Source organism: Zootoca vivipara, chromosome Z1, assembly GCF_965207765.1.
Source record: "Zootoca vivipara chromosome Z1, rZooViv2.hap1.1, whole genome shotgun sequence".
NCBI classification, from domain to species: Eukaryota; Metazoa; Chordata; class Lepidosauria; order Squamata; family Lacertidae; genus Zootoca; species Zootoca vivipara.
Genome location: NC_142583.1, coordinates 7,011,061 through 7,028,978, shown reverse-complemented (window position 1 = coordinate 7,028,978; position 17,918 = coordinate 7,011,061). Strand labels below are relative to the sequence as shown.

Sequence of the window (17,918 nt, the reverse complement as noted above, 5' to 3'; positions counted from 1 at the left end):
AGCTGTGGAGCTCAGCCAACAGTAACCAAAAACCCTTCTGCCTGCCCTACTGCTTTGTGATTTTAGGGAAGTCGCTCCCAGAAACTTCACCAACATCATTACTACTACAGCTTTTAATGCAGTTTTTTTATTTAAAAAACCCAAAAACTCCCCCCCCAGTTTACACCAGGCCTGTCCAAGCGGTCGATCGCGATCTACCAGTCGATTGTGGTCTGTCCCTGGTCAATCCTGGTCTCTCCCCCCAATAAAAGCTCAACAACTCTTTTCTCTCCCGCTAAAAAAAGCTCAACAACTGGGCAATCCAATGGGTAGATCACTCCCAGTTTATTTATAGTGGGAGTAGATTGCAGTCTCTTGGAAGTTGGACACCCCTGGTTTACACTAATTAAGAACATGTTTTTAAATATTGCCATAAACAACAGGGGTGCTTCTGTAAGATATGCCATTCTTAAATTACCAAAGCAGGTTCCAGAATTTGTCAGGGCTCCAAAGTAAATAGATGTTCCCTTTGGTTATGTCCTCCTCTGAAATTCCCCACTTCCTGTTCCTGATCAGTCGCTGGTTCTGTCCTAGAGCCATTTTGAAAAGCCAGCACAGGACACAGAGAGAAAATGTGCCATCATTACTTTCCTATATCCACAAGTCCCTCCAGACTCTTCTTTCGCCCCTCATTAGTTCCACGGTTTGCCCATCTTACAATATCCCTCGCTATGTGGCATCTGACCTATAAAAGGATTATCTGTTGGGTATGCTATAAATTCTCCTCTGGCTCCGATTGTTATGTGGGAGAAGAATTCAGGGACTCCACAGTACTCCTTTTTATGTGAATTAAGCATTGTGGTTTCCTGATGCTCTGAATGCAACTGCGAATACAAATCAGGCAGACAGAAATGTTTAAACAAAAAGTATCAGTGAAGGAAATTGGGACTAAAACTTTTTCAAAATTGAGAAGCAATTGGTGTGCAATCCATGATACAAGCCATGGGGCACCAGGAGGAGACGAGGAGGAACCCCAAAATGACAAAAGGGATTGAAAGATAAAAACAGAAAGCAAAAAATAGATAACGGAAAGGATGAAAATAACTTTCTGAAGAATGACTACCAAATGTGACACATGCCAGAGTAAACCTAACAACCAGTTGGAACATGTAGAACTTTTATAGCTCAGCCTATTGCACAAGATTGCTTAATGTATATTACATAAAGAATACAGGATCCTCTGGTTCAGCAGCTAGATATTATATTTGCACAATTGCAGCTGTTATCCAGAGTGAAAGGTGAACAGAGCAACTGAGATCCCTGGTTGGGAGCAGTGGAGGGCAGATCTACCGCCACATCTGAAGCCTTGCCACTCAGGTCAGCCAAGGCAGAAGGTGGGGTGGGGGGCTTTTTCATACATGGGTTTGCTGCGGCCAATTGGCCGAAGAATCCAACTCCATGGGGCAATCCATTCTCTGAAACAGCCTATTTGGGGGCTTTCTGCTAGCCGCCACCACCAGTGGCTTCCCACCCGCCATGGTGAAGTCCCCCCTTCCCCATACCCCATGATGCTCCTCTCCGCCAAAAGAGAGGAACCTGCACATCATGCTATACAACCACCCACCATCAACCTCAGGGGGTTAGAATTGTGCCCTTTACGCCATTAATCAGCACCAGCCATTTGGGAGGGAAACAAAACATAGGATTTAGATGGCACAGAGCTATAAAATCCACAACCTGATCAACCACTGCTTATTTAATTGTTTGTTCTTAATTCCTCTTTTTTTTCCAGAGGGGATACAATTTCCCCCAATAAAGCTGAATAACAAAGTATATTGGAATTTATTTAGCCTGCTTAGAACTGTATTTTGTTTGATTTCTTTTAGTTTTATGGAGGCTTCCCAAAGAAGTGTGTGCGTGTGTGTTTGTTTATTTTCCTTCCTTTTTCTTTATTTCTCCTAGGTGTGCACAGAAGGACGTCTTATCTTGGAATTTACATTTGATGACCTTATGAGAATAAAAACCTGGCACTTTACAATTAGACAATACAGAGAGTTAGTCCCTCGCAGTATTTTAGCCATGCATGTAAGTAATTGGCCAGAATTGCTTTTTTAAAAAAATCCATTAAATTTTGACTAACAATCGACACCCACCATTTGCTGTCACAGCCAGTTATCTTAGAGTTATGCGCATTGCAAACAAGGATGTTATGTTGGTGTGTCACAAGCATTTGTGGATGCAAATAAGTAGACAGACTAGTGTCTCCCCAACTTAAGCTGATGCACACTTTCATTCTGAATTAAATTCAGAGGCACATTTCATTCTTATATCCATAAAAGTTATTTTTAAAGAGTAAGAATACGCCACCTTGGATTTTTATTTTATTTTTTATTTTTTACATTCTTTGGGGCTCCATCTGCACCCTACCTTTAAAGTATACCACTTTAAACAGTTCCCTCAAAGAGTCGTGGGTACTGTAGTTTGTTAAGGGTGCTGAGACTCTTAGGGCAACCCCTATTTGCCCCAGAGAGCCACAACCCCCATATTTCCCTGGGAAAGGGGGATTGATTGTCAAACCACTCTGAGCATTGTGAGAATAGTTAACAGACTACAGCCCCCAGAATTCTTCGGGGAAGCCACGGCTATTTAAAGTGGTACGATATAAATGTGTTGTGCAGATGGGACCTTGCTTGCTTGTCACACAGATGTTGGCAATCTCTGCATGAGTTACCTTTTGCCCAGCTGCGCTCCAATGGTACAAGAGCACATGTCAGAAACAGTTTTGAAGTGGGTTGGTTAATTGGATCCTTCTGAGCTCTGCAGCACCCATATAGGGTATCGCCAGCATTGTCCCAACTGTTGATCCAGGCCCAGGTTACTCCTCTGTACAAAAATGGGATCAGTCTTTGTATGCCTCCTGCTTTCTAAGTGAGGGGAATGGTTCCTGCTTTCTCTTCCGGCGCATTTGCGTGTGAAGACCTTTAAACCTCCCCCTTAAATAAATTCAGACGAGACTCAATTTTTGGTTTGATTTTTTGGCAGAATTTAGGCCACAACTTTATTGATTACAGCAAGTGAGTGGTTGCATAGGCTCTGGTTCGACTAGCTCCCTGCACCCTTGCAGGTAGTGCTGACCCAGAGCTCCATCATAGGTCAGCCTAGGGTGAACACCTGGAATGGCAGAAAGCCGGGGACATGCTATGTCCACCACCCAGATGTCCCCCTGGACTAAGGCACACACGGGCACAACCCCTCTCAGGGTTGACCAAACCATTGAGTCCCTGGGTTTCTTTAACGGAACACCTCTTCGCATAGGGATGGCGAGAGCGTTTCCGCCATCCCCATCACCTGAACCAGAGCCTATCTGCAACCTTACAAGTTGTGACAATTTGCTACACGGCAGGTGAAACCCAAATGGCACCAGTCAATCAGCCAAGTGGGGAAAATTCCTGCCATGCCCCTGTCCCAACAACAGACAACACACGACGGCATAGCAAGGTCAAGCACGCAAGCCCTAAATATAGGGAGAGGTGGGTGGGTGTTCCAATACACTGACCAAGAGAGAAAGCTCAGGGTCACATGCATTGGCATATATAGGTCCCTTGATCCATTTTGGCTAGCGTCCCCATTGGTTAGAATGAACCCAGCATCAAGGGACCTACCAATAGGGTGTTGTGGCTGACCAATCGTACCCACCCACAACACAAGGGTTTGGTTGCCAGGTCTCACCGCAACATGTTGCCTCTTTAAGGGAGGACCCGATTTCACGTGCTTTCTGTTGGTGATACCAAACTACACCGGTAGATTCAAGCTAGCATCCGGATGTCGTCTGCATGTTTGCTTTTGCTCTCGAGCGTATTAATTAGGGAGCTTCTTTTTTCCATTGGTAATTTGTAAGGCTGAAACTACTTTTATGGTAGGGTCCCCCCTCCCGATTCGTTTCACTAACACTTAGTTGCTTTGCTGCTGTGAGGTAATGTGTGTAAGAAACCCTTGAGGAGAATGGGAATTATTCCGCCAGTGGAATTCAAAGTCTTGCTCTCATGCAGCAGAGTAAGCTGTGATCCAAGAAAGTCCTAGTTCAAACCTTGCCCATACCATAAAATAACTAGATGACCTCAAAACAAGACACTGCTCTCATTTTTAGCTCCTTTACTTCAGTGTGGAAACGACAATGCTAGTCTTCCTTACCTTGTAGTAAGGTTTCCTGATATAACGACTAGTCTAAAGTATGGTTTTCAAAAAGCTGAGCAGTACCATTGCTAATAACCCAGTGTTTGGAATGAAATGGGCACTGCGCTCTCCTTCCCTCAGTGAATTAGTGTCTCATGTTCGGCATAAAATCTTGGATGCTTTTCCTAAATTGGCAGCTTGCTTTCAGATAGGATTGCCAAATTTTTAAGCATGTCCTCGACTTATAATTTTACTGTTGTGTTTCTTTCTCACATGAGCATATGAGACTGTCTCTTTGTTTTCCGTTACAGGCACAAGACCCTCAGGTGCTGGAGCAGCTGTCCAAAAACATCACCCGCATGGGTCTCACTAACTTCACCCTCAACTACCTCAGGGTAAGCTCACCATGAGTCATTTTTGAAAAGGTTACTGTCACAGCCCTCAGAAGCTCTTCTGTAGCCTAAAGACCATGTGTGTTTTGTCGCGGCCTGCCCCATAATTCCCCTTCATTTTCAAACCAGTTTTCTGGGGAACCCGGGATCTGTTCTGCTCAGCTCCTCTTCTTGGGTCATGTCTAGCCAGGTAAATATGGAACAGAAGTGAACAGAAAGAAGGCAAAATAAAAAAATTCCTTCAGTAGCACCTTAAAGACCAACTAAGTTTTTATTTTGGTATGAGCTTTCGTGTGCATACACGAAGTGTGCATGCACACGAAAGCTGATACCAAAATAAAAACTTAGTTGGTCTTTAAGGTGCTACTGAAGGAATTTTTTTATTTTGTTTTTTTGTTTTTATTTTGTTTTTTGTTTTTTGTTTTGTTTTTTTATATTTTGTTTCGACTCAGACCAACACGGCTACCTACCTGCAACTAGAAAGAAGGCAGTCCCTTGAAGGTTTGGCGAACACAACAGTATTTCAAAACCATAAGTCTAGAGAGACCTGCAGCTAAACATCTGGCTGATGATTTCAGATCAATATTTAGCACATCCACCCACACACCAGCCCTTGACCTCCTGCCCCTCTATTATTTTATCAGCCACGTATGGGAAGCGGTTTGCTATGAGTACTGTCAGCCAGCAGGGCAGTGCAGTTGTGGATGGAGGAAAATTCATCAAGAATTTCTTGGGTCTTGAAATCCATCAGGAAACAGCAGTGGAGGTAGGGGATGCTTCAGTTAGCATTGTGACAGTGTGCTGCTGCTGCTGCTGGCTAGCAAGCTAGCTACCCTCAATGCTATCCGCAAGGTGCAGCAAGCCATTTGTCAACCACAGCCCCTGTCCACAACAGTGAGTAACGGCACTGTGTGCATCTGATTTTTTTTTGTTATAAAAAATTAAGGTATCTTAAGCCAGCCCTTGCTTCCCAAAGCAATTCTGCACAAATTAGCAACAACAGGGCTTAAAAACAAGGCAGGAAATATTAAAACACACCACCAATAGTTAGAGCAATTGTGAACAGCCTCAGGCACTAAGACCTGAATCTTCAGATGGTGGAAAATTCATGAGACCATGCCAGTTATATCTCAGAAGGGAGGGGCTTCATCCATGCTTTGCCCCATGCTTTCTAGACACGGGTCCACACTTTCACAGTTCATAGCTGAGTAATGTTTCTTTGCCCCACTGCTTTCCCCACTCTTTAATGTCGATCTGGAACGTTTTCCATGGATTGTAGAGAGCGTTTCACCAGGACTTGCCTTCCTTGTGACTGGCCTATCATATAAGCAACAAATGGCCACCATAGATGTCATAGAATTGGAAGGGACTCTGAGGGTCCTCTAGTCCTGAAGGAGCATCTCCACCTCCATCATTCTGCCCGGACACTGAGGTCCAGGACCGAGGGCCTTCTGGCGGTTCCCTCGTTGTGAGAAGCCAAGTTGCAGGGAACTAGGCAGAGGGCCTTCTCAGTGCTGGCGCCTGCCCTGTGGAACGCCCTCCCAACAGATGTCAAAGAGGAAAACAATTACCAGACTTTTAGAAGACATCTGAAGGCAGCCCTGTTCAGGGAGGCTTTTAATGTTTAATAGATTATTGCGTTTTATTTTTCTGTTGGAAGCCGCCCAGAGTGGCTGGGGAAACCCAGCCAGATGGGCGGGGTATAAATAATATATTATTATTATTATTATTATTATTATTATTATTATTATCCAACCCCTTGCGATGCAGAAATATTTAAAAGATGTTTTTGTGAGGAAAGCTGTGGGGCTTGGAAATTAAACAAAGGGTTTCTCTTTAAGGTTTCCAGACTCAAAAGAGAGGAGGACAATTAAAGGCACAGAAGTCCTGTCCTCTATTGAGTCTGGCAACCCTAATCCCAAAACTTCTGGAGGGCTGAGTTTGCCTATGCCTGATCTAGGGGATGACCTATCTAGGAGAGAAGCAGATGATGGACCTCAGTGTTGAAGTAGTCTCCGTGTCACACAAGGACCTCACATGCTGGGTAATCAGAAACTTAGATAAATGCAATACTGTTTATATAACAGCAGGGGTGGGCAACTTCTGGGCTTCCAGCAACTTCCATCAGACCTACCCAACATGGTCATTGATCAGGGATGATGGGAGTCTTAGTTCAGCAACAGCTGGAGAGCCTCTGGTTCCCTGATACAGGGTTACATAAACATGGAGGGGAATTCAGATAGTGAATTTGGAGAACTGGGTTTAAGGTGATTGTATATATATTGGGGCAGGGAAGCCAGCTATTTCATTTTATGCACTTGGAAGCAAACATTCTCCTCAATTGACATACACAAAGCTATATACTGCACAGAAGCAATTTTTAAAGTCAGCACTTCACATTATTTTAGTCAAATATTTTTGACTTGTTAACATTGTTTAATATGCTTTTAAATAGGTTTTTAAATTTATGCAAATAAAAGGCATCAAATTTTCTTTCACTGCATATTGCAAATGTTGGTCATAATCCTTAAGAAAAATTCCACTGATGGCCAGAACAAATCATTTTTATTCTCCAAGCCTAAAGTAGTTAACTATGCAGGAGCAGAAGCAGCCAACCGCAAAAGCAATAGGAGATAAACTTTGGTTGCCATAGGGAACTGTTAAGCAAGTGTAGACTATAGCCTTCATTCTGTATCTACAATACAGTTGTGTACACTGTATTTGAGACAATTATATTTGGGAGCATTTAAATTTTTATTTGGAGTTGTGCATAATTTCTAAAATATGAGGTCTCCATGGACATCATATTCCTTTAACTGGGAGCCCCATTCACCTAATCATAGGCTGCAGAAATAAATGAAGAAGCATTATTTACAGAAAGGGGGGGCAAATTTTTAAGCCCCTCAAACCATTTTGAAAGTCATTTCAGGTGTCAACAGAACCACCAGCCCCCCCCATTAACAAAAAAAACCCCAGCCACCCCGTTTTCCCATTTGCACAATGAGTGGGGGTGAATTGGGGGTGGCTGTTTGAGCCCACTCCTACAACCACTTTGAACATGGGGAAAGCAGTGGTCCTAGTCTGTAGCCCCTAAAGGTTTTGGCAACATTCCTTCAGAGCCCCATGGCCTTCTCAAGTTTCTTCTTTGTTAAGGAGGTCTGAGGTTCTTGTCATTGTAAGGTTCCTGAGAAGCTTAGTTATACAGATTTTGTCTCTATCCGAAGTGTTCTGGAGAAGGTTCCATCTCCTCAGGGTTTCTTCAATGTCCAGAACTATGTGGTTATTCTACTCCCAGTCCTATATTATAACCGCCCCCACTTTAAATCTGCCTCTTGGTGTTCTTTGCTGCCTCTGAAGTTAAAGGTAAAGGTAAAGGGGCCCCTGACCATCAGGTCCAGTCATGTCCGACTCTGGGGTTGCGGCGCCCATCTCGCTCTATAGGCCGAGGGAGCCGGTGTTTGTCCGCAGACAGCTTCTGGGTCATGTGGCCAGCATGACAAAGCTGCTTCTGGCTAACCAGAGCTTCTGGCTAACCAGAGCAGCGCACGGAAACGCCATTTACCTTCCCACTGTAGCGGTTCCTATTTATCTACTTGCACTTTGACGTGCTTTCGAACTGCTAGGTGGGCAGGAGCTGGGACCGAGCAACAGGAGCTCACCCCATTGCAGGGATTCGAACCACCGACCTTCTGATCAGCAAGCCCTAGGCTCTGTGGTTTAACCCACAGTGCCACCTGGGTCCCGCCTCTAAAGTTATGTTGATGTTATTCCTAAAGCTCCCTTCTTCGTTGTTCTAGAGTTTGCAGCTGCTGCTTATTGTTTCTACTCCAGCACCCCACCCCTTGCCTTCTTGCAGGTGGGGGCTGAGTTGTCCTCCTCAGGCTGCTTTTGCAGCCCAGCTGTGTTTACATCCAGTGTCTGATCTAGTTAGGTGCAGTCGGAGCTTGTGACAGTCTGTTGCTTAGGTTGGGTGTGACTGAACAGATCCATTTGAGATGGGTTATCTAGGTCGTAGGTGGTACCCCCCAAAAAATGCAGAGCCCAAATCTTAAGAAAGTTGATCCACATATATTTCTAATGGAGAACCTGAGCTAGAGGGAGAATGAGATAGCTTGGAACAAATCAATGGAAAGGGCTTGGAAACTGATAGGATTTGAGTTTGGTTTTTTTTACAATGATGACTACACGAATGATCTTTCCTGCTTTTTTGACACCAGTGTAGTTGGGAAGCTATGCTGGCAAGTAATAAAATTCTGAGAGGTAGAATTGCTACCGCAGAAATAAAGCTGTTTGTTAAGAGCATTAAGGATACACAACACAAGCAGAAATGAAATCTATTGCCATTTCTGAGGCAGGCTTTGATAGGCAGGATATTGTGAAGGGTGCAGAGGTCTTGGTTTAAGTTAGCCCCCAAGGCAAGGTATATTGTGTAGGAGAACCCAAGCTGATTATAGGTGAACTCTGGAGGTCAAAATTAAAGAGGATGACACTGAAACTACAGATGAAAAGAATCTCTGAAGCATTCAGTAGAAGCAACCAAGAGAATAAGAAGGTGCAATTTCTCCACCACCACCACCATTTAAAAAAAAAAATCAAAGGCAACAAAATTGTGAGAAAGGTCTGTTTTACTGTTACCATGGATCCATGTTTAAGATAGCACCAAATTTATTTTAGAGAAGGGCATAAATCAACAAACTTAGGTTTCAATCCTCGGTGGAACTTTCTTCATAGGATTGTACTGTTAGAATATTTTGTGTAGGGCTCAGTTTCTCTAGGACTTGCACAAATCCCATATATTTCTCTAGGTTCGGGGCAGTATGATTGAAATAATTCCTCATTTTATTTTCATGTTTATGGTAATCGGGTGAAGTTTGGACTTTCTGGTGGATTTTTCTGCCTGTTTTAGTCCAGCCGGAAGGTTCGGGTGGTGAAGTTTGAGCCAGGAAGTCCCCTACTTCAAATCTTACTTCAGCCTCAAACTCATTAGCTACCTTTAGGTAGCCCATGTTTCAAATCTAGGGTCTATGTAGCAGAGACTGTTCCAGTGCAAACAGGAATTGAGCAGGAAGAACCAGCAATGCATTGTGTGCTTTGATGGGATGTTTACTGAGACTTTTTTTCAAGCTGCCACCTTGGTGTTGGCAACCCCTGTGTTATGCCGTGTCTTATTCTCAATGAGGAGTTCAATCAGTTCTGCAGTGGACAGATGAACATGACTGAATGTATCTATGTATAATTATGGTACTATTTTTTTTAAGCCCTATCAGCCATTCCCCACAGATGATGATTGCTGTGCACAGCATCCTCCACAAGCAAGCAAACACACTCACTCCATGATCCATCCACCTTTAGCCTATAGAGGTACATTTCAGGCACAAGTTTGCATTCCACTGGAGAATTAGACCCCCTTTTAAGCATCTTGATAAATTACTTTGAAATCATGGGTGTCTGAGTCCCGCTAGTTCTGCCTCTATACAGTGGTACCTCTACTTATGGACGCGATCCGTTCCGGGGTGCTGTTCACACCCCGAAAAGTCCGTAAGAAGTGTGCTGCCTCTGCGCGTGCCACAATAGAGCGCACCTGTGCATGCGCGAAGCACGCAGAGCACTTCTGCGCACGCACGGCGAAACCCGGAAGTATATACTTCTGGGTCTGCCACGTTTTAAACCCAAAAATCCGCAACATGAACCTAACGCAACTAGAGGTATGACTGTACATTACTTTAAATGTGTTTTCATTTACTGTAATTAGATTATAATTAGAACTGGTCATGTCTCTTTTCTTTAAAAAATAAGGGGGGTGGGAGGGCTATCTGAGCTAGGACTATAGTGGAGTAGAAGGGGGAATTAACCCCTTCCCCCCAGTACAGATAGGGAGAGGGTCAGCACACAAGAGACAACCAGAACAGTTTTGTCCCCTTGTGCCGTATGTAAGGGATTGCTTTCACTCTCAGCTGGAGAAATTCCCACACGAACATCGCTAGCGGTTTATGCAAATTGAATTGATTTTGGAGTTTGGTATTCAAGGCCGTGCTTCCACCGTCTGCAGCAGTGAAACATTTACCTGCCCCAGCGTCCCAACTGGCAGGGGCCTAGACTCTGTCTGCAGGATGTATCGCCAAATGAGGAGGCACACAGAATCCTGAGGAGGCGGCAAAGAGCACTGCATGCTTAAATTTCCACTTGCAATGTAAAATTTGTAAAAAGTGCTGAATAGCTAAATGTTGCATCCAAAACTTAATATGGAAACAATCAAGATTTAAATATATTTTACCAAAGAATTTGGGTGTTGTTGTTTTTTCTGGTGTGCGAACTAGAGTAGCATATTAATTGAAAAACTAAAGCTAGACAAAAACATGGGACTGAATCCTATTGTAGAATCCTAAATTAGTGGCATCAACTCTTCAAGCAGCTGGTTGGGGTGCAGCTTTTGAATTCTTTACAGTCATACCTCGTGTTGCGTTAGGTTCATGGTGGCTCTTTTCGGCTTGCGAATGCAGCAAACCCAGAAGTGTATACTTCCGGGTTTCGCTGTTTGCGCAGAAGCGTCCTGCGTGCTTCACGCATGAGCAGAAGCACTCTATTGCGCTCCGAGCTTGCGCAGAAGCGCCACTCTAGTTGCAGTCTTTTGGGGGTGCAAACGGCACCCTGGAACGGATCATGTCCACAACTAGAGGTACCACTGTACTACATTTTGGGGGGGTAACCCTCATTGACGAAAATAAATAAATCTGTCATATGAATAAGAGTGCTTGCACCCACGCCATACTCCCTGATGTGCGGGTTTTCTACTTATAGATCCCATGATCACTCACCAACAGTCTAACGTGGACACTCTGTTCTAGCAGCTCAGGGCTCTTAGCAACTCATTGCATCCTCAGTTCTGCAGACATGTGAACCAGGCTCTCACATGTGGAGTAGGTCAACCTAGAATGTTGTCCAAATAGCATTAGGCGCAAAGCACTGGAAATACAGCCATACCTTGGTTCTCAGACTTAATCCGTTCCAGAAGTCCGTTCCAAAACCAAAGTGTTCCAAAACCAAGGTGCGCTTTCCCATAGAAAGTAATGCAAAATGGATTCATCTGTTCCAGACTTTGAAAAACGACAACCCCTAAAACAGCAATTTAACATGAATTTTACTATCCAGTGAGACAATTGATCCATAAAATGAAAGCAATAAACAATGTACTGCAGTCACACAATCAATCAATCAATCAGTGGCTGAACTGGGTTCCACACAATCACAAAAACAAAACAAAAAAGCTGCAAAAACAAAAACACAAAATAAATAGCAAAAACAGACAGACATCAGTGTAAGACTCAAAACGGAAACGTGGCACTCAAAAGAGAGCATGTTTGGCTTCTGAAAAAAGTTTGCAAACTGGAACACTCGCTTCCTGGTTTGCAGTGTTTGGGTTCCAGGTTGTTTGAGTACCAAGGTGTTTGAGAACCAAGGTACCACTATATATTTGAAACTGGCCCTCTGAAATTCTTCAATTTCCCTCTTTTTCTGGGGCTATGACTGTTTCTGTATTGCAATATTTGAAGTTAAATTTCATTAATAGAGTTCAGCCCTGCTTCTGCTGAAGTCAAGGAGAATATTTCCTCTTATCCCAATGTCCCCACAGTTAGTCATTCACTCTGAAGTCTTTTGTACCCACAAAAATCCAATTTCTTGAAATTAATTTCACCACCCCCTTGAGCTATTTTCTCACTGTGGAAATGCCATACCGCATGCACGCAAAAGAAAAGTTGTTTTTATTATGCATTTTACTTTATTTTTTTGTAGCAAGGTAAACATTATTTCAATTTAGTCATAGGTTCTGGCTCAATGGTGAGCCCAAAGCAATGAATAGGAGCTTTCAGGATCCGAGAAGAAGAAAACAGAATTGTTATGGCAGGGGGGGGGTAACTCATCTAGACCAAGAAAACAGATTTAAGAGCAGAACGAGAGCATAGGAGGCTGCTTTAATTAACGGTCCACAGCCTCTTTTTCTGTTGCAAATCAGACTGTTTCACATAAAATATGTATGAGGGACATTAAGTAACTCCTGAAGTCATCCCATCTTAGACTTTGATTTTATTGTATCTTATAAACAAGGGATGATTAGTCCTGATCAGTAGTTGTCTGCAAAATCCTTTAATAAAGCACTCAAGCAGACATGTAAAACCTAAGTCTTCCAGGTCTGGGAGTTTCTCCTGATGTGTCCAGGTTTTAGCCTTTGCAAGTTCTCCAGAATTGGCGAGAGTTTTTGCTGTTAGCTCTTCTCCCGTGCCTGCTGCATCCATTCTTCAGCTTCCAGTTATAGCCAGGCTACGCTGCTGCTGATCCATCAGTTACCATTCCCTGTATCCACCGAGTGTCTCTAGTTTCCACCCAGTATGCTAGGGGAGACACCCCCTCTCTCCATTTTCCATCTCCCATAAATCTCAGAGATTGGCAACCTAAGCTGACGTAAGGCTCTTGTGTCATTTCTGATGTCTAACATGACGACCCACTACTGCATTCCACATAATTCAGCTCTTTTCGAAGCCAAGAAGCCACAAATGTCAAGCCAGCTTCTTCTTATCATTTCAATCACCCTAGGCATCATTTTAGTTTATTTATGTATGCATTAATTTATTTGGGCTATGCAAGGGTGACCTGCATCAAAATGTTGCAGCACGGAGTGCTCCTTGGACTATTCCATGATCCTCCATACCATTCCATCTCCTCGTGGTTCTCCAACACCACCAACACCACCCCCCCCCCCGTAGACATATAGCATACTCCCTATGGGAAACAGCTCCAGCTCATGGTTAGTGAGGAGAGAGCGTAACCCAAATTCTGCGTTTGGACAACACACTAAGCCCAAACTTAGCTTAGCTCAGTATGCCACAAGAGTAAAAAGGACCACATAGCAGCTGTGAGCTGTAGTCCTGGTAAACCATAGTTTGGCCCACCAACTTGTATGAATCTGGCTTTGAGAAAAGCAAGACACATGGTCCCTCATCAGTCATTTTAAGTCACCATTGTCCTTAATTTATATACCGCGTTTCAATATTACTTTACACATGGCGGTTCACAAGCTGAAGAAGCAGCAAAGATCACACACATTATAACAACCTGTTCCATTGCAAAAATGTCACAATAAATCCGTAACTTTTAAATAAACAGCTTATTTCAAATAATTTCAAATAAGGCAATATTCAATAACCCATTAGAATATAATAGTACACGATAAGGTTAAATATCAGCAAATGATTACAATAAATAATTTCTAGTCTGTAATGAATAAAAATAACAGCAAGTTACAGGGAATGAATGAATATTTGTGTCAGCCATCGGCCATAGCAATAAAACAACAATACAATATACAAAGAATAGAAATAAAAATAAAAAGGGAATAATATAACAAAATGCAAATTGAGAAGCAAAGACACACAATTTATAACATTCTTTTGTTTTTAAATATCCCTGATATTAAAGATCTCTTTCCTGTTTATTTACCTCCTGATCAGATTCTCATCGTAGTGTATGTGTGAAATGCACATTTTGTTTCAGTGGCCATCACTTTGTACATACTTACAAATGAATCTCTTCTGTCACTTTCTGACTATCAGTTATTGCTGAATTCTCCCCCCTCCTTCTGTCACACACTGTATTTCACTGATAAGTTCTCCCCCCCCCCAGCCTATAAGGGGATATCAGAGAAGATAAATCGAGTTACACCTGCAGACTTGGACTTTGCATGTTCTTCTGGTTCAACAACCAATCTTCAAGTACTTCGGGGAATTTGTCCATCCTCTTTGCTAGCTCTCTGCCCAGGGTCAGAACATAGCATTCATCAAACTAACATATCTGGACGGGGGGGGGGGGGGGAGCAGTCTGCTAACTTAAGGGGAAACGGTCTTGTTTTTCCATGCTGCAAGAACCAAACCTGATCCTCTACATCATGTAACCATGCATTCGTGTTTTTATTCATACAAGAGAAGGAAGTTAACTACAGTGGTGCCTCGCTAGCTAGACAAATTTAATTCGTTCCACGGGTCTTTTCTTATAACGAAAAATTCGTCTAGCGAATCCCATAGGAATGCATTGGATTTATTTTTATTTTTATTTTTTTGCCCATAGGAACGCATTAATTGAATTTCAATGCATTCCTATGGGAAACTGCAATTCGCTAGGCGAATTTTTCATAAAACGAATTCGTCTAGTGAGGCAACCTCCGCTCGAAAAATCCTTTCTTTAGGCGGAAATTTCGTTAAGTAGGGCATTCGTTAAGCGAGGCACCACTGTACGTGTGCCTTCCTGGTGAGTGATAATAGTGATTTGATGTGCATGGGTGTGGTATGCGCGGCAAGGTCCTGAACCCTCCCCCATTGTAAAATAAAGACACATGACACCAGAATTTAGGTTAATGGACTGAAAAAGGCCACAACTTTATTGATTACAGAATGCTTAGGAATTGGAACCAATGACTATATCTGACTCCTGCCCGCCTCCTGGGAGTCTAGTAAGGGTTAACCACCGATACAGGGAGCCCTGTTGGTGCACATCAACTAGGAATTCCCCCAGGGTCACCGATAGGGGTTGTGCTATGGCCCTGTCCCCTGTCTGGGCTTCAGACAGAGGACACGCCCCCCAGATTCCTTTAACAGAATACCCTTGAAATAGGAGGTGTAGGTGATGGCCACCACCTCACCTCACCTCCAACCGAATACTCCAATGCCTAACCGCCACCCAGATTCATCCTCTGGAATTGAACGAAGGGGCTGTAATGGTGGATACATTGGCAAGATCTGATGCTAGACCAAAGCACTCTGGAAAGTACAGCGCCCCTACTTAAGCAGCCACAGCTGCCAGGCAGAGACAACAGAAGCAGAGGGAGTGATTAAACTCCACTGTACCGAGTTAAAAACCAGAACCTCTGAATCGGATGAGAAGGACCCATAGTCACACCTGCTCCTGGGCCTCTGATGCTGTAGTGGGTTTAGGAGTACCTCAAGGCTGTATTCCAGATTGAACAGCAGGCTTTGCTCTCCCTAACAGCACAAACCCATCACTACAAGGGGCGTTCATTAAAGATTTCCCCTGACGTACTTCCCGTGGACTGAGACAAACGAAACTGGGCACAGTTATTAGTCCTTCTCTACATAGCTACCAGCAAGAGTCAAACACTTCTCCCATCGCTTTATGCAGCTGTGGAGACAGGACCGTCTTAAGCATGTCAGGCGCCCTGGCGCCGTGGTGCGATGGTCGCTCCGGCGCCCCCGCCCCGTTTCTCACCATGGCGGGCGGGCGCAGCACCGCTGCAGCAGGCGTGCCCATGCGGCGTCCCCCCCCCCCGGCGGCCCAGCGCCCTGGTGCCCTGCGCCACCCAGGCTTGCCATAGAGCCGGTCCTGTGTGGAGACCTCATCTGCAGAAGTTGACAGGTTGTGTCAGAAGCCACGACTTGACCTCAGAAATCAGCATTTCATCGTCTGGAAACGCTTGCCCTTCAAAAATAACTTCATGGTCGGAAAGAGGTAGAAGTCTGATGTTGTGAAGTTGGGAGAATAAGGGGGGTGAGGAAGGATTTCATAGCCACTGTGCTTCCGTCTGAGCACATGACCTTGCCCACTGATGGTTGGACACGTGCCTTCTTTGGAGGTGGTGAGGCAGAGTGCTTCCATTGTTTGGACCGGGATTTAGTCTCTGGGTCATAATGATGGACCCATGTTTCCTCCTGAGTAAATAGTCTGGCGAAGAAGTCATCATGGTTTTCATGACACATGGCCAAAAGAACCCGTGAGCATGTGACTCGTTCCTGCTTCTGGAAAGGCGTCAAAAGCCTGGGAACCCACGGTGCAGACACCTTTCTTGTCTGCAAATGGTCATGGATGGTTTTTTCTACAGAGCCCACACTGATCTTGACATCTGCAGCTAGTTGGCGAACGGTTATGCAGTGATCCTCCACTTGCTGGATGGTGTCTTCATCATTGGCGGACTGTGGTCGCCCAGGAACGGGAGCCGTTCCACCGAAGTCCGACTACATTTGAACTGATGGAGCCAGTGCTTGACTACGTCATACGATGGGGCGTCTTCCCCATAAGTCCCTTTCATCTCATTGAACGTCTCCCATGGTGTGCGCCCTTTCAAGTAAAGGAACCTGATGGCCGCTCTGCTTCAACTGGTTCCATTATCAGACGTTACTCCACGTTAGCACCAGTAACAGAGAAACTGTTAGGAGCTCAGAGCTACAAATTACCATGTTACCTGTGGAGAGAGGTAGCATTATACATGTGCAATTTCATCCTCCTACGATAACCGGAAGTGGGTCAGGGGGAATCTTTAATAAACAACCCTCGTACTACATTTTTACTTGGGCTTCCCACCCGATCCCCTGCACTAAATCGTTCTTCTTCTTTTTCTTGAGAAAGTTTTGGCTAGGCATGGAGATATGCAGGTATTGTATTGGGGCAAGCTGCAGTCTGTATCCATATATCTGATATGATTCAATGAAAGAGAAAGGTATTAGGAGAGAGAGGGAGAGAGAGAGTGCCACGGTCACTTAGAATCCTCCCCTTTCTCTCAGCTAATTCTTTTGCCTGCCAGTTCCCCCTGGATTTAGCAATGATGGGAGGGTGCAGAGTTCACCTAGACTGCTGTACAGGAATATGTGGACCAATAAAGTATTCAATAGCAGCTTCAGTCTCTGCCTGAAATTCTAAACAGAAAAATAAATGCCCATTCTGTTTGGATGTCTGTAGCTGAGGAAAGGCCTGCATGTTGAAATATCCTCTTCCAGGCTATTAACCAATATTTTTTTCTTCTAGATTGGGGTGTCTTTTAGAAGCATGCAGAACCCGGCCTCTTAGACTGACATTGTGCAAGACAAGCAAAAATGAAATACCCCCTGGCTTTGTTATGAGGTCACAGCAGGTCGTTAAGATGCACAGCTCTCAGTTTTCATAGGGCAGGGGTTTTTTTGCAGAGATATGTGCACCTACAAATCACACGTTAATTTCTTTCAAGTAGTCTGAAATGTAAAATAAACAATCTGATGCTTGGGGAAAGCCACATACTGCATTCATTGTCATGTGCATGCAAATAATAATATTCCACGAGGTTTTTAGTTTTGGATTGAAGAACTGTGTTAATGATAATATTGTTGTAAGCATAATATAGGATTTTGTGCATGGAGTTTTCTTGGCAGGGATACTGGAGAGTGGCTTGCCGGTTCCTGCTCCGGGTGGATCACGTTTAGTCTAAACTCTCCACTGTGACCTGTCCATCTTGGGTGGTGCTGCACGGCATAACTCATAGTTATTCAAGCCCCTTCGCCACAACAAGGCAGTGATCCATGAAGGAGATAATATAGGATAGGGATCAGCAAATGGTGTTACCAC

At 44.0% G+C, this 17,918-nt stretch overlaps 1 protein-coding gene across 7 annotated transcripts in view; it reads left to right on the top strand.

Moving 5' to 3' along the window:
* The window catches only part of LDB2 (LIM domain binding 2), a 193,978-nt gene that overhangs the window by 158,839 nt on the left and 17,221 nt on the right, over nucleotides 1–17,918 (top strand). For all 7 annotated transcript variants that reach the window (XM_035112353.3, XM_035112350.3, XM_035112354.3 and 4 more), the window contains exons 4-5: nucleotides 1,942–2,064; nucleotides 4,464–4,547. In XM_035112353.3, coding sequence (XP_034968244.2) covers nucleotides 1,942–2,064; nucleotides 4,464–4,547 — 207 coding nt within the window. The remainder of the gene's footprint in view (nucleotides 1–1,941; nucleotides 2,065–4,463; nucleotides 4,548–17,918) is intronic.